Source organism: Pteropus vampyrus, unplaced genomic scaffold, assembly GCF_000151845.1.
Source record: "Pteropus vampyrus isolate Shadow unplaced genomic scaffold, Pvam_2.0 Scaffold70, whole genome shotgun sequence".
Classification (NCBI taxonomy): Eukaryota; Metazoa; Chordata; class Mammalia; order Chiroptera; family Pteropodidae; genus Pteropus; species Pteropus vampyrus.
The window spans coordinates 3,022,355-3,040,046 of NW_011888851.1; the positions used below are offsets into that span (position 1 = coordinate 3,022,355).

At 34.3% G+C, this 17,692-nt stretch overlaps 1 protein-coding gene across 3 annotated transcripts in view; it reads right to left on the bottom strand.

The window, feature by feature from the left end:
• The window catches only part of ATP2B1 (ATPase plasma membrane Ca2+ transporting 1), a 115,966-nt gene that overhangs the window by 55,458 nt on the left and 42,816 nt on the right, over positions 1-17,692 (bottom strand). For all 3 annotated transcript variants that reach the window (XM_011361764.2, XM_011361763.2, XM_023531552.1), the window contains one exon: positions 7,964-8,389. In XM_011361764.2, the coding sequence (XP_011360066.1) occupies positions 7,964-8,171 (208 nt within the window). In that variant the 5' untranslated portion in view covers positions 8,172-8,389. The remainder of the gene's footprint in view (positions 1-7,963; positions 8,390-17,692) is intronic.

Sequence of the window (17,692 nt, forward strand, 5' to 3'; positions counted from 1 at the left end):
ATTTATTTCCAGTTGAAGAAATAGGTAGTATTATCGACTGACTGCACCTATTGTGGCTGTAAGGGAAAGGTACATTGTAAGACATATTTAATACCTGGAGTGTGGAATTAGAAAGCTGTGAGGGAATGTGAACATCGATTTTGCCTTTCCTTCACCCTACTGAACAAGTCCTCCTCTAATTTAACCCTGTTGATCTTGTCAAATCTAGATATATCCAAATTAGCTAATGCAGAGTTATGTACATACATTACTGTGGAGGTATGAAAACACAGCAGAGACAAATAACATTTTTCCTTAGTTTGTTTAAGAATATGGAAGAAGGGGGCAGAGATACCAGGATGTTATGACTTTTAATTTATCATCATAAATTTACCTTCATAATTAATTTAATTAACTTCAACTCTTTTTTAGGGGAAAGCAAGAGCTCATTCTAAGAGAACATCAAAGGAGGAAGACCAGAAAACAACAGATTACTGGAAAGCTGTCTGCTGGCTATGTTTTAACTATTAATCTCAATGCAGAGACAGGCAGAGAGTAGAAGAGAGACAACAGAAAGTACACTGTTAGAATAAACAATGAAAAATATACAGATTTTAAAGTAATTATTTACTTTGTTAAAGATACCAAAAATATTCCAGAGAATGTTTTCACTAGCAACTCCAACAAAGTTCATACTGGGCAGTTCAGAAAGCATATTAGATTTCTGATGACAAAAGTCATCAACTGAATGCTTCCACAGAGCTCTAGGCTTTGAGACAGTCAATGGAAAGAAAGGCAGTGAAAGACTGTAGCAACTGTATTAGGGGGAAAGACAGTATGAGAGAAGAATCTTATAAATTATAATCCAGAATCCATACCCTGTTTCTTCAGACTAGAGCAATGCTTCCTAAATCACAACTGACGCAAACAGTTAAAACTGGTCTATGGTTTAAATGGGGGATAGCAGAATTAATGTAGGGAAGTTTCTCACAAAACAAAGTTAAAGAATTAAACTTTGAGATGTTGTTCTGAAATTCTGTGCTTGCTGCTTTTCAAAATAAATGTCCTTTCTTCTATGAAAGGATGATACTAGATAAGTTTATCTTATATTTTAATGCCCTTACTAACAAAAATAAAAGATTGCTCTCTCCCCTTGTCAGTCTCCATTTTTTTCTAAGACATCTTCTTGAAGATATCGGTTCTATCAGTTTCGCTCACACGAAATAGAGCCTACCATTAATTATATATACAATACTTGGTAGTTTTAAATATCACCACTGTAACTATAAAAATAAGTGATCAAATTTTAACATAAACGGTTATAACAAGGGCCAATATTTTATGTTAATTCTGAAAAGAACAACCATAGAGCTAAAGATAGCTTAAAAATTTATCTAGGGTTTGGGAAAGTAAAAAAGCAGCTGGACCTAGAGGTTATTGTAATTCTTCTATACTACCACCAAATATACAAGCACACACCTTGGTCACTATACCAATAAAGCTGTGTGACTTAAGAATTGGGTGGAAAAAGGAAGGCAGGAGTTAATGGTTCTGCTTTAAAGATTTTCACGTAACATGCCCATTAAGCAAATAAGAGGAAATTCTAGTAGATAGCTGGCTATCCATATCTGGAACTCACGGAGAGATCTGAGCCAGTCATTAATATACAGTTGATTCTGGAGCTATGGGCCTGATAAGAATTCCCGGAAAGCTAGCATTAAAGAAGAAAGCAGGGCTGAGGTGAGAACAATCCAACATGTGATGGTTAGATAGGGGAAGAGAAGCTAAAAGCAACTGAGAAGAAACAGAAGCATGGAGAAGGGGGTATGACTCATAAACAAGTTCATGTAATACTATGGAAGCCTAGAAAAGAAGAGTTTTCTAAAAGATGAAGATAATGTGGCTGACTATACCAAATGGTATTACAAAGGTTGAGTAAGATGAAGACAGAGAATGGACAACTGGGTTTGGCTAAATGGAGGCTGATGACCTTGATAAGGAATCTTCCAGTAGAGTTGAATGTAAAGAAAGTCTGATAAGAAAGAACTGAACAGAGAATGGGAATGAGTAAATGGAAACAATAAGTGTCAATAACTTTTCCCAGGAATATAATATAATGGAGAGAAATAAAGCAGTAAAAGAGAATTAAAATGCATAAATACTACCAGTTTGTCTTTTTAAAGATGAGTGATAGATATTAAGCAAATTATTTACCAATTAAAATGATCAAGTAGAGAAGATGACACATGATACAGGAGACACAAGCTTATGCTAGAGTAAAGCCTTTAAAGAGGCAAGAGGAAATAAAACCCAAGGCATGGGTGTTAGTCCATTTTAAGTGCAGGAAGAGGCGCCCATTGTAAGGAGATAGAAAGCAAAGTTCGTGGGGAAGAGATACAGCTAAGCTGGTAAAACTGGTAATAAGACTACATGGTCCTAGTTTTAAAAATATAGTAGGTATGATATGAAATCATTAAGAATAACTTAAAAATAAAGATAATGAGAAATCTTCTGTCTAGTCCTGTTGGTTCAGTTGATTGTAGTGTTAGTGGCAATGAGGCCAAGGGCATGCGTGGCACTGATTTCCTCACGGCCCAGTTAGCTTCACAAAAAAACCATCGAAATTCATTCTAAGGGCATATGTGAAACCACTGCCAGCTTTAAGGAGGAAAGTGACAGGCAGTGTGAAGGGAGAAAGAAAAGATACCAGTCAGTATGCTGTTATCTGAATTACAACAAGAGAAGACAGTGGCCTCAAACAGGGTAGTGGGGACGTAAAAATGCAGGCACCGTGAGTTAAGACAGATGGAAGTTAGAATTTCCAAAGTGAGTAAGAGTGAGTGAAAGGTTCCTATCAAAGTCAAGGCCACCTAACAGGTAGATAATAACAATTTCACTGGAAAGGGGAAAAACAGAAGTATGCTTTCAAAAGGGAAAGTTTGAGAAAATGAAGATGTCTAAAAAAGAATTGGGCTTTCAGCCTCACAGCTTGGGAAAAAAACTTGGATAGTAGCTACAGATGTAGGAATCATATGTACGGTTTTAGGAGTGGATGACAACACCCATGGAGAGAGTGTAGATGAAGAAGACTGTGTACAGATGAACAGAAATCTGTGGCCTGCCAACATCTCAAGGAAAGCATTAAGAGGCTGATGAGACTTGGCCAGAAGGAAGAAAGAAAACCCAAGAGTATAATGTTATGAAAGCTAGAACAGAATATTTTGAAAAAGAAGTATGTTCATTGTATTCAGAAAACAACTTAAAAAAATTCTAAAGCTATGCTACTTCAGGCTCTATTGAGCACAACTTTAAAAAATAATATGTATGCTACAAAGTTAGAGGAACAGTTACAACTAACTTCAAGAAACTCATAATGAAAACTAGTGACCCAAGCAAGTATTAAATGTCTAATTCTCTATTACAGCAGCAATAAGTTTCTAGGACAAGGTCATATAGGATCATCAATATAAAACCATCATTAGTAACTCTATACATGTATTAAAGCATACATGGCTGGCATACTATGGCCATGAAAATCCTTGCTGAATGCCTGAAAGAGCTATGCCAACCTGCATAACCACACATATAGATCAGGGTATCAGAGCATTCTTGTACTAGCTGATAAGTCAATAATGATTTCTTCTGGGCAAAGGGAATGATTTTTTGAGAGAGCTGAAATAGATTCTCATGTGTGAATGTTAGTTCTATTATATTATACCACAAAGACATAGTCAAAGAACATTACTAACAGCCTTATTTTTATGAGTGCAAATATAAACTGCCATCTGAAACATGGAAACGTAAGTCAGCCAGGGACAACTGCTGTTGACTATACCCTGCTTCCTACCACATACATCTTTTGTTTCTTTCTACCACTGTTTCCTTTTCTTATTTTCTTTGCTTTTTTTCTCTTCTACCTAATTTTAGCAACCACCACTTAAAAAGGTTAGTGTCTCATTTGCTTCTTGCCCTTCACAAGTCCATGAAGCCAAGCCTCTTATGGAATAAACTACTTGGTACCTGCCTTTATTTTTATGAATTCATTTTTATCTTTTGTTTAATGCAGTACAACTGAGTGATAAACATCAGACCAGGGCTACAGATTTGCATTCTAGAAATATTATTAGAGGCTGGTCTACCATTCAATATAAAATATAATGTAGATAACATAGAAAACACATTAAAATGAAAAAGATACCAAAAGCTAGTGTAAAAATAAAAGGATCAAGAAACATGATTTAGAATAGGAATGAGAAAGTCAATGTAGGAAAACAATAAAGATACAGAAGAAAAAACTATAACAGTAATTTCATTGAATTAGGATGTTATGAGCAGGTTATTTTGGCATAAAAGTACTTTCTTGGATTCTTGAAGACTATAGGTAGATGCTTAATCTAATAGATAAAGCTAAAAATATAAAGTTACAAGTCTCAATTCCAGTTAACCTTGAAATTTATAGTTCTAAGTCTTTTAAGAGTAAAGATGGTTAATCAGAACCACTGGGAAGTTTTTAATTTGAAAACCACATCTTCCCAAAACACCTCCGATTGATCAGGACACATATAGTAGGCTTCAAATCAAGTTAAAGAACTACTCTGTTAGAAAATAAGCAATAAAGTAGCAGGCCAAATGAAGGAACACACAAAAACAACTTCCTAAATAGGGCGTGGGTATTTTAAACACTAACTGATAAGCAGGATATGAAAATCAAATTTTTTTTCCATCATGTAAGTCCTGCCATTAAAAAATACTATCGAGAAGAGAGAACACAGTTACCTCTTATTCAAGATTCCTCTCTTCCGCAAGCTGTATGAGCTGAACTTTTTTTATAAATAGGTGGTTCAATATAATGGTTAAAAGCATGTTACCTGTAGCTAGAATGTCAAGGTATGAATCCCTGCTCTGGGCTTATGACATGTGAGACTTTACAGGTAAAGTCACTTAGTCTTTTGTTGTAAGTGCTTTGGCTGTAAAATATGATAAGGCTGTTGTGAGAGTAAAACGAGTTAATATATGTTAAGTACTAACAACCAATCTGGCACCAAAAGTGTTATGTGTTACTTATCATTTTTCTACTGTTCTTAAGAAATGTCTTCAGTTGTTCTCCCAGACTTTATATCTAATACTGATATCCCCAATATTTCTGATTTTCCTCCTCCATTCATTTTTCTCTAATACACATATCACTAACACACTATACATTTCATTTAGTTGTCTTGTGACTTTGCCCCATGTAAAAATAAGGCAGTGATTTTTGTTTTATTCATGACTGTATGCTTGGAACCTAGAAAAAGTACCTGCCACACAGCAGATATCTCATGAATACACACAATCCCGGCAATTCTAAGAAGCACATATTCTTACATTTTATTAACATCTCTGAAATTGGGATGTAATTTAATTATATACCTAAATTATTTACAAGTAAAACTGCCAACACTAAATCTATTGTTACGGGGTATATAAAATATATGACAATTAACAATCTAGATCTGATGAAAGAATGTATGTGTCAATGAGTGAATTAATAAACGAAAGAACTAAAGCGACTGACAAACTTCAGTTTTACCTAACCAAAATTCATGTACTTTGAAGAATGATTTTAATGTTACTTTCCCTAACTATAAGCAGGTTATACTAACAAAAAAGTACTTGGTGTCTTGATCATTTTCTTGGGCAGATAAACTCATAACAGATTATACCTGATGATGATTCGTTTATTATCATTTGACTAATTGATCAGTGACAAATGCTCATTAGATGAGTGAATTATTTCTAAATTGAACTACAACTACTCCTCTGGAAATAATACTCATTTAATCTTACAACTGTAAATACAAATATAATGCTTTGTAAAATATAAAAATAGCCTTTTTCACAATCTAAAAAACATTTCAAAATGACAAACTATATATATAGACATCGAAGACAGCAGTTTGTTCAAATTTTAACAAAAATTAAATTCACAATACTAGGAAGATGAGTAAGAATTTTCTAAGAATAAAAGAGGGAAAAATATTGCACACATTGATTTAATGGCCAAAGCAGCAACAATAGACACAAAATTTTGAGTGTTAAGTGACAATTTCTAGAGATTACACATAGCTTCCATCATGTTGTCAAAGGCAACATATGTATCCCTTCCCTTAATTTTAAAAACAATTGTAATAGATGCAAAATTTTCAGTTAACTTAATAACTTCACTAATTAAAACAAAATTAATATAAGGAGTACTGCCAAAAATAACAGTGCAAAAGAGACTACATGCAAACAAATGGGAAATCATGTCTATAAAAACAGAATGCATCATAGAGGGGTATTTAGTTAACAGGAGACAGAATTTTAGTTAATAGCAGAGTAATACAAAGACATGTATGGTTGGGGGAAGTGCAGATTTGAAACCGAAGTTCAATATCATTTTTACGAACAAACCGAGTTGTTATATTGAGGGCTTTTTAATGTAAATGTTCCTATCAATTTGGTGATCATTCAACATTCAACAATTGGCTTTTAGATTAAATGTAGTAAGTACATATGATTGAATTCTTTAATTCAATCATATGTACTTACTACCAACTGAGAGTAGCATATTAATGTATAAATCTCTAAGGTGATATAAAGTTAGCTAATATTTCAAAGTGGGTTTGCATATGAACAAATTCCAAGTTTTGTCAAATACTATCTGTTAAAGTCTGTGAGTCTATTCCTGATTCTCTGAATTTACATCAACAACAGGGATCCCAGATACCTTAAAATGGTACAGCATACTGAAATTATAACTAAGAAGAGTTCACGTTTCTATTAGTGGTTCTGACTTGATGATAAGATCCAAAAAATCTGGAAGAGTTAACAGGTCTTGCAGAAAAAAGAACATACCCTAAGTGATCTGAGGAAGCCCTTTTAGAATATGTGTGAATTCTGATACTGTCATGCTACCTGAGAAAAATCAAAGTAACTGCCTATCATTAAAACAATGAGCAAGTTATACAAAATTATATAAAGGTTTAAAAAAATTTTAATGTGATATGATATTCTTTAACAATTTGGAAATAACTTTTTGCTATTACTTTAAATTTTATCACAAGTAGTAGCATGGCATGAGATATTTAAGAAAAAATATTAAAAACACTTCTGCTTAATTTCTCTAGAATTGGCTTTGGAATACATATTTAAGTTTTAGCATTAATAATTTCTCGCCCTTACTAAAATAAGTTGTAGTCACCAAAGGTTCATCCTCATGTATTTGGAAATGCCTTCTTTGTGATGTGAAACTTCCTAACATTAATTTTATGTCCAACATGATCAATGTATGAAAGACCATCCTTCTCAAACCATTTCAAAGACCATAATGCACTGAAGTTATAATGAATTTTCCATCTTTGTTTCTAAAACAGAAACTTAATACAAATCAAAAATTATGAAACGTAGGGAAACTGAATATAATGCTGAGATTAAAAAACTATTTTTAATCAAAAGAAATGTCTACTAGATCAAAAACTGCCATCTAATCAACTTCATTTGCTTTAGGACCATCTGAATTAATTACTAAAATTTAGGTTGAAAATATCTCCAATAGCTACTGGCAGTGACAACTATTTTAAGTCACCTGGCAAAATGAAGGATAGTGAGTACGGTTTATTTCCACTGAATGCCCTGAGGGATACCAAGCCTGGTTCCATCCTATCTAGCTAGAGGGGAAAAACAACCTTGCTATCATAAACAAGTGGCAATAATATGTACGACAGTAAAAAATATTTCCTCCCACTAACTGAAAATATATAAATTAATATGCAACATTATTTCTTAATTTAAAGTTACTTTAACTGCACCAATCTGAGAGTTAACCCATCTTTAATGTCACTAAAATTATGGCATAAGCATAATTTTAGTACAGTAGCCAAGACAGTATAAGCATGTTTATTTTTGAGTCAACGATACAGTACTCTCTGCACAAATAACTAAAAACAAATATAATAAAACTCACCTTCATTTGGAGATGTTTTCAACCTGGTGCAAATTCCATAGACATCTCCATAGCTTTCCTGTATTTTTCGTAATGCATCTGTAGACCTGAGCTCCATGAGAGCCCGCAGTTCTGCGAGCGTAATACCAAAGTCTCCATCATGATTAGCTTCCTTCAAAGAGTTTTTTACTCCACTATATGAAACTGAGTTGTTTGCCATGTCGCCCATCACAAGTATAATTTATTAGGAGGAAAATGTTTCCCAAAAGACACTAATTTTCACTTGATGTATTTCCAAGATGAAAATCTCTTAAATATGAAAATCTTTCTTAAACCAAACGCTCATTGTATGACTTCGTAAAGCAGCATCAGCAGCATTTCCCAGAGAAGTATCTTGACCTTTGGCCCATGATTAGTTTCCTCATATCAATCATGAGATGTACACATCTGTAAGCAGAAAACATTTAAAAGTTATTAAAATCCATCTTAGAGTATTGTGCATGCAAGCAAATGTCATCAGGTAAGCTAATGAAAGTACATCATTTACTTATGAAAATATTTTTTAACTGTAGCATTATGCCTTTAAAATGTTTTACATAATACAAGATCAAAGTATAACTTCTAAATAGAATTGTATTATCAATCACATGAGATCTATTAAATGAAAATGTATACCACATGACTGAATTTTGTCTCTTTCAGTATTACTGTTATTAACAGTTATCATTAAGTACTTACATTCCAAGCACTATGCTAGTTGCTTTAAATTCATTCTCTCATTTAATCATCACAATTTAATTCCAAGAGGTGTTACTACTCTCTACTCTTCTACGAGTAAAGTCTCAAAGAAATTGAGGGGTTTCTGCACAGCTAACAAATGCCTGAATTGGATGAGCTGGGATGTCTCCAAGCCCATGTTCCTTCTAGTAATACACAGACATATCTCGTCAAACCTTACATAGAGAATAGCCCCTGAAAGGGTAAAAAGCAAAATGAACCCTCTAAATGCTTCCCTGCAATTTTCCTAAGGCCACTCTGTGACACCACCATCTTTTGGGCTTCCTAAAGCTATCTTCCACCAAAATTTTTGTCACATGTCACTACCTCAGGTCTTCACTTGATCAGTTATCTTAAGAAATTCTCCACCCATTAGTCACTCTTTACTGTTACTCTATTTTCTTTGCTGACCCTTAGAATTATCTGAAATTATTTTGTTCATTTATTGATTTTCTTTTTTTTTTTTTTGGTCTCCTTCCATCTACAGTTTTAGTTCTGAAGGCAGGACACAGGTTTGCCCTATGCCCTGAGAACCCAGAACTGTGCCAGACACACGGTAAACAATCAGTAAGCATTTGAGGAAAGAATAGATGCATTACTTTAATTTTCTTCAAAATACTTTCAAGTTCTCCTCTTACTCTAGAGGTGAGCTCTCAACTCTTCTTTCTCCATCTATGTGCTTTAAACAATCACCTCAAAGTTAATATATACACAACAATGGATTCACCTTACTCCTAAATCAGAGCGCTCCCTCTCCCAATCACCTGATCCTAATCTCCTAAGCTTGAGATCTTAAATCATCGTAAATCACCATTCATCCTAAACTCAGTTACTGAGTTGGGTTAACCCTTCCTTTGAGAACCCTCTTCTATTATAATCCTTTTCCTTCCTGATCTTCAAGTCCCCCTTGCACAATAATCATTCCCTTCAACTCAGGTTCTCTTTCATTCCAAAATTTCCTATATCCCTTCTGCATCCTGCTGCTACATTTTAGACTTTTAAATAGGCATGATGCCACTATATCTAAACCTACAGGATGAAAATACAGGCCTATGGCTCATGCCCCTTTTTGGCATTCAAGCCTAAGCTCTATTTTTTAACCCATGTTTAATACATAAAATGTTTCATGATTAAGAACTAGAAAAGATTACTGGCAAGTGCAATTAATCTTCAGCTATGAAGTTGTTATGGGAATGTTTGCAAATCATGGTACGTGGTTCTCAAAGTATCCATCAAAATCACTTAGAGTGTTTGTTAAAATAATGATCACTGGGCTCACCTCCAGAGTTTTTAGTTTCAGTAAATTAGGGTGGGCTCCATAATTGGCTTTTCTAACACAGTTCCAGGTGATACTAACTCTACTGTTCCAGGGAGGACACTGTAAGAACCATGAGACAGGAGATGAGCTAAAAACTTTGAATTTATACCAGCTGCTTGAGGATGGCTAGTGGAGAAAAATTCTGCCTGCCTTGGGTTAAATTTGCAAGAATGTCGATTCTGTAAGACATTTTCTTTCATTGCCTGCTTCTTCCCACTTCACAAATCCTTATGCTTGCCCAATTATTACCAATTTTACTCATCTCCTAGGAAAAGAGGGTTTCCTCTTACTCATATATCAATTATTATAGTAACCCAACTTCAAAAACTTGTGAGGTTGTTATCTGATAATCTTCAGGAGTTTTCATACCCCAAATCTGTTGGCATCTGAACATCACCGCGACCATAAAACAAGTTATTTATTTACAGATAAAATAATTAAGGTTCATAAATCTGTTTGTTGAGGGGCATATATGTCATCATTCCTCTTGTTTCCACAAAGAGGAATTTTCCTCAACATCTGGCCTCTTACCCCACCAATTATCACTGAGGTGAAATGAGCTGCATGACAGGAGATTTTCTGAGAGCAAGTAGACACATGTACCTCTTCATTTCTCAGCCTTCTTTTGGGAACCAGATGTCTGCAAGACTCACACATTCTGGTCTAAGTAATTAGGGGCAGATCTCAAGGTTAAAAAACCTATTGTTCAAAGTGCCTGGGATGGGGGTGAATAACTGTTTAGTTCTGTGTTCAATATTAGAACCTCATTGCTGTCACAACAACAACAACAACAAAACAAAACACAAGTCCTTCACTTCAGTTTTTGTCATTAACAAAACTACTACTTCTATTTCTATGTGCCAATCTTGGTCTTCTCTCAACAGAAGGAGAAAAGGGTGTTATTTTCTGGGTGCCCTTAACTTTCTCAGGATACACAACAGAATACTAATAGAGCCAGGATTTGAATCTCCATCTGTGACTGAAAAGCCATGCTCCTTCCACTATAAAATGTCTTCATTTCATGTCCTCACATTTATTAAGTTGAAATGGAAGTTTTCGTTGGTCATAAAAAGTCAAAAAATACCAAATGTGCCAATTTATAATAAAATAAGAATTCAAGAGACATTACAAGTAGATATTTGTTATTTGCCATCTCAGCACCCTTTCCTCATTTTTCAGCAACACCCCCATATCCAGACACCCCTGCCCATAATGATGACTAGTTTAGGAATGTGGATATGACTCATTGACGAATAGGCAGCAATGAGGCTTCTGCTGTGACTCTGAGGTAGAGACTTGTTTCTTCTTACTGAAAAATTTAGGATGTGGAAAGCCTCTGAAAAGGATCTAAAATAGAGGGAGAGAAGGAAGGAGAGAAAAGAAGATGAAAAGGAGGAAATGTGCCTGTCAGTGCTGGATCACTTGAGCCTCTTGGTCAATCAGTGCCTAAAGTCTGTCCTATCCCTGATCTTTTTGGTAATTTGTCAATAAATTCCTTTTTGAAGTTGGGTTTTCTAACCCTTTGCAACCCACATGGTTTTGATAAGTAGGTAATTACCAATCACGTTCAGTTCCCCACTGTTTAAAGAAAGGGGAAGCAAGGCAAGAGTACCAAATGCAAATGAGCCACTTTCTAAAAGTGACTATTTGAATTACTGATCACTTATAAATTATAAATCAGGCTGCTGTGTATTTCTAGATTGTCAAAAGCCTCTTCCACTATTTTCCTCTCTACCTATTCTTTACTCTTCCACTCACTCACCTAACTAGTGAATTGGTGAAAATGCTAAGGACAAGAAAAAAGTTTTGCTTTTGCTTAACTACAATATGACAATTAGAAAGAGACACACTATTTGGGATTGAGATATAACAAAAAGTAGAACATTTAATTTTGCTCCTCTTTGTTCTCCAAAAGATTATGATCTTCCATTTAAAAAGTTTAAGAAGAAATGTTGTTAAGTGTAAGCTAAGGCCCCCAAAGAAGGCAATTTTAAAGAAAACACACAGCTACTCTACGTAGGCCTTTTGGCCTACATAATTCATCCCAGAATCCCTGCAGGATGTATGATCAAACCACTCTTGGTGGTCTTGAAGGATTATGGGAAAAGAAGTGGTTTAAGACTAACATCTAACAAAGGGAGATAATAGACCTATTCTACCTTGCCTTGGACAAACACATCTATAAAATATAGACACAGTAACAGTAAATACACACCTTGTTAAATGTGTTGATACATATAAAACAATTTGAACTTAGCCTGGCACATAGTAAATGGTAAATATGTTAGCTATTTTTATTGTTATTTAAAAATATTTGCAGCTACATTCTACAGAGAATTCCCCCTCCCCCTAAGGGATACTCCCTCTACCCCACACCACTTCAGATGAGGAATGTTTAGAAAAATATTTCTAAACCTAGAAGAAAAGAGAATCCTGATGATGTCTAATAAATGAAGCTCTGCTATGCAGATAAAGCATATAATGAATGACTATATCAAAAAAACTAATGAATGAAGGAGAGATACCAACTTTTATTTATATTGTAAATAATAGGCCCACTACACTTTGCATTGGTCAGGTCTAAATTACCATGAAATAATTCTGTAAAACAGTAAAGAGACTGTTGAAGAAACAGGAAACTAGTCCATTGAAGAACTAAAGGAATTCAGTGGAGGGGAGGAATGACTCATGATAGCTATCTTTGAACATCTGAAATTTTATAGTGTATAAAAGTGACTAGATATATTCTGTAGAGTACTAGAGGGCACAAAGAATGAAATGAAAAAAAGTTAGAGAGATTTTGGATAACAAGTTATCCAAAATTGGAATGGTTCTATAGGAGTTAATTTTATGTCAACTTGGCTGGATTGTCCAGATATCAGGTTAAATATAATTTCAGGGTATGCATGTGAGGGTGTTTTGGTATGAGATCAGCATTTGAATAGGTAGCCTAAATAAAGCAGAGTGTCCTCTCCAATGTGGGTGGTTATCAACTAATCCACTGAGGGACTGAATAGAATAAAAAGTGAAGAGAGGGAAATTCACACCCACTCTCTACCCAAAGGCTTGAGCTGAGACTTCCGCCTCCTGCCCTGAAACTGGGAATTACACCATTGGCTTCCCTGGTTCCCAAGACTTGACCTGAACTAAACCACTGGCTTTGCTGGGTCTCTAGTTTGCCGACAGCAGATTATTGGACTGCTCAGCCTCTATAACTGCCTGAGCCAATTCCTCATAATAAATCACTAGTGTGTGTGTGTGTATTTCCTGTTCATTCTGTTTGTCTGGAGAAGTCTAATACAGGGTCCCTCAGTCAGAACTCTCTACTCCTGAAGTTGATTAAGCAAGATATAAAAAGAATGTATAGAGTGAGGCCTCAATACCTGAAGAAAGCCCATGCCTTTTTTGTGACAATTTTAATCTTTAAAAATCTATTACTATTTTAAAAGGTAACATCGCTGGTCCTAATGCAGTAAGCATGCTTTATACATGTACACAACCGACTTCCCATTCTCCATTGATCCTATTTAGCTTTTAAAAATCAAGATTCTTTTTAGGCAAGATTACTTCAGAGATAACATACCCCAGAAAAGAAAAGTTACTCTTTCTTGTATATAGTATTGAAATATACCATTTAATTTGAAGACCTAATTTGAATACCAATTGTACTCAGAAGCTTAGGAAAGTCATTTGATTAACTCTAAATTTAAACAAACTGGTTACAAACCAAAAGTTATTTACTTGTTAGAAACCAATTATTTCATTTGACCTTTCATTCATTTGTCTCTTAAAATGTCTTTTGAGTCAACAAGTTAAAGATCTCCAAGTAATCTTGATTTTTTTCAAATCACCCCCAATTCAGAATGAAATTTCAAAACAAAAAGTTGTAAACCTAAATTTTACTCTTCAATTTTCTGTTTACAGATTTTTAAACTACTTCAGTGTCTGAATCTGTAACTACTTCAGTGTATGAAGTGACTTGATTTCATATATTCTTTCCCAAGAAATCTCAAACAGTTATTTTAAGGTACCCACAGTGAAACAGCTCAATGTCTTTCAAGTTTCAACTGATATACTGAAATAAAGTGTTAAGTCAAATATTTATTAGCTCTATAACACGTCTCAGAAAAAATTTTAAAAATAAAAATTAGTATTTACAAAGGTTCTTAATCCATGACTGACTGATTCCATAGGAACACTAATTATGGATCTGGGTTTTGAAAAAAAAATCCTCTAAAGACAGCTTATTTTCAATGAGTTAATAAGAGAATAATTGTTTATAAATTTCTAAATCAAAATAAAGTACTAACCATAAACAAATTTTAAAATCATTCTGTTAAAAAATGGCTACAAAGAATCATGGAATTTAACAGCTGAAAGGGAAGTTGGAGATCAACTCCAACTGCTGATTTGATAGCCAGTGAAACTCATAATCATCTGCTTCCAAAAAAGAATAAAGATGCTTACAATACAAGAAAGTAAGCCTTACATTCTCATAAAATCATTAAAAAGAAGAGCAAAAGATCAACATTTAAGTCATGGGATAATTCATAACAATGTATAGGTTTTCAGGAGACTACCTAGTATTGTAGTTCAAATAGTTCAAAACAACACCTTAGCTATTAAGACACACCATTTAACTGACCAAAAGCTAAAAAATTTTGTGACTGTAGCCTTTCCAAAGAGAACACTCAAAAAATCTCCATTTCCTTACTTTCCTTCCTTTTTCTTTTAACATTTATTCAACTTCCTTTGCAGACAAGTAGCTATTTCACTGAGGCTGCTATTGGCATTTTACTGACAGAGAGCATTATCTCATAAATTAAGAAACCCAGCCTATCCTGCCTGACTAGATGCTAGCAGTGGTACTCAGTCAGTGTGCACAACCTGAAACGCACCACCTTAAATGCCCCCTGTGGGAGTTGAACAGTATATCCACTACATAAGTAAGCCTAGATTTAGGCCCATTATACTGAAAATTTATTTAAAGGCAAAACCATGCCTTATTCATCTTTGATCTCCATATCTTACTTAGCAAGTGGTACAATGATCTGCAGGAAAAACAAACCAACCAACCTTATACCTGGATTCATACGCTAAATTTTAAAAATCTCCCAACAATTAAAACAATGCTTAATAAAAGATAAAAAATTTACTATAAACTACTAAATATAAAAGTACTAGCAATATCTGACTCTAATGGCAGAAAGAGTAAATGATCTAACTCTATGTACATCAAAGAGTAGATGCCTCGAGATCATGAATGGTAGGAATTTACTTTCACAAAGTTGTGTTGTATTCACATTATTTCATTAAAACACTCCAAAGAACCAAAAGATAATTCAATTTTAATGTTACTCTAAACTCATATTTTTCACTTTTTAAGTAGCTTAAAGAAAACATAAACACTGCATAAAAGAGCATAAAGACTATAAAGCTTGTTTAGAAAAGTAATTTATATAAGGTGAGGAAAAACTGATACATATAAACAGGATTAAATTCGCCAAACAGGATTTCAGTTTTACAGAACTGATAAAGCAGAAAAATAAGAATTGTGCACAATGCCTGATTTATTAGTCTCAAAGGATTCATGAATTCACTGCTGTGTCTGCGTTGACTATAATTAGTCCCATTCTCCTCTGTAAGTTACTTTTATCATCTACTAGAATTCCAGAGGCAGAGACTAAGTACAGTACTTTGAAAGGCAAGTTACAGCTGCTCTCAGTACTAAATTCAGCATGATCAACAAATCTCTCAGGGTGGGAAACAAGTAGATTAGAATAGGGAAGGCACTAATTTGTATTGTATAGCTTTTATCACACAGCTGCAATGATTTGTTTACCTCTGTCTTCCCAATGAATTGTGACTTCAAGGCAGGATTTGTGCCATTTATTTTTAACCCCCAGCATTGTCCAGAATATAGTAGGTGTTTAATATTTACTGAATAAGAAATATTTCTGTTTTAACCTTAAGCTAAAAATCGACTTGAAAGACGGGTTTACAATAGTAAACACTGACAATCTAAACAGCAGAGCAAAACTGAACCTCATCCTCATAAGCCTATGTTTAAAATAATCTGCTAGATGTGCAGTGAGTTAACAGAAAGTCATAGTATTCAAGATATGCAAGATACCATGATATGCAAGATAATATGAACTTAACTTTCCTCTCAGACAAAAGAAGTTAAAATTGCGGGGGGATTGTTTTACGAACTATATAGATGTCTAACCAATGTACTGTATACTTGAAACTAATTTAAGTAAGTACATTTTTTTAAAAAAAGGAAAAAAAGTAAAAGTAAAAAAGGTCTTTCAGATTTTCAAATGAATTAATTATACAATAACTGTTACATCGCAATGGTTTTGAACTAAGGTCCTAGATCCTTGAAGCTATGCAAAGTAATAATGCTGAATTTCATAAAGCCTGGAGGAAATGATACAGTCACTTGAGAATTAATTTGTTAGGGTTATCCATGCTTAATTAAAATGATACCAAACAATATCATAATAAAATAAGCAATTAGATCTAAATAATAAATAAAAATTTTATCCAGTTAAAACAGCTATCATCCTTGCTGAAATTTGCGATTTCTACTTCATCTCCAACTCCCAGATCAACACATCTGAATTTAGCTTCTTCTTTGTGCTACACTTAGTCTTCAAGGTGACCACTGATCCCTCTTGTTCCTAAGTCTAATGGACATATTTAGTCTTTCTTATTTGACTTACTGGCAACCCTTGCTACTGCTAACCACACCCTCACTCTTGAAATGTTCTTTTGCCTTAATTTCTCTGACATTTGACTTTTGTTCCCAGCACACTGCCATCTCTGGCTGCTTGTTCTCATTTTCCATTGCTTGTTCCTCTTCTTGAATAATTGTCAAGGGAGTCAGGGAGGGTCTGGGTGGCACTGTAATCCTGACCATAATTGTCTTCATCTGTGTTAGAGAGCATGAGATCAGTTAATAGATAATAGTAAAAATTTATTTGCATGTGCCTTTACAAGTTTTTTTTCAGAGTCTCCCGTATTTCAGAATTTCACAATTCAATTAAAATGATGAAACCACACTATAGCAGTCTGGCTCAGAGAAAGTGTGAATAAAACCACCTGGTTCCCTTATCCTAGCCCCACACACAGCGACTATTCCCGATAGCCTTTAGCTTATAAAGAAATATGTCAGCCTAAAGCAGAACAGGTTTCATAAATTGGTGATTCATCCCCCTTCCTGGGCTGTAAAGCAATTACTCTTGCTTTTGATAACTGTCATTTCCAGCACGGATTATTTGTTTGTATCAATAAAGTATTTAATTAAGCAGAGTATGTGGTAAAATTTTAATGTGAATGACCCAAACACAGATATCTTTAAGTTCACTACAGACATTTTTGCTTTATGGTCAGGTGTGTTAGAATCATCTTATTTCAAACATTGATGATAACTTTATCTCTTGAAAGGTTCGAATTTTGCAAGGTTGTACTCACAGAGTAAAAACCACAATCCTTCTGAATTTACCACAACTAGGATAAATTTAAAAGTGCTGGGGCATATACTGGATTATTAAAAACATATATGTATGAATTCTACATACTACAGATCAGTGGTTCTCCAACTTCAGCATGCATCAGAATCACCTGAAGGGCTCCTTAAAACACAGATG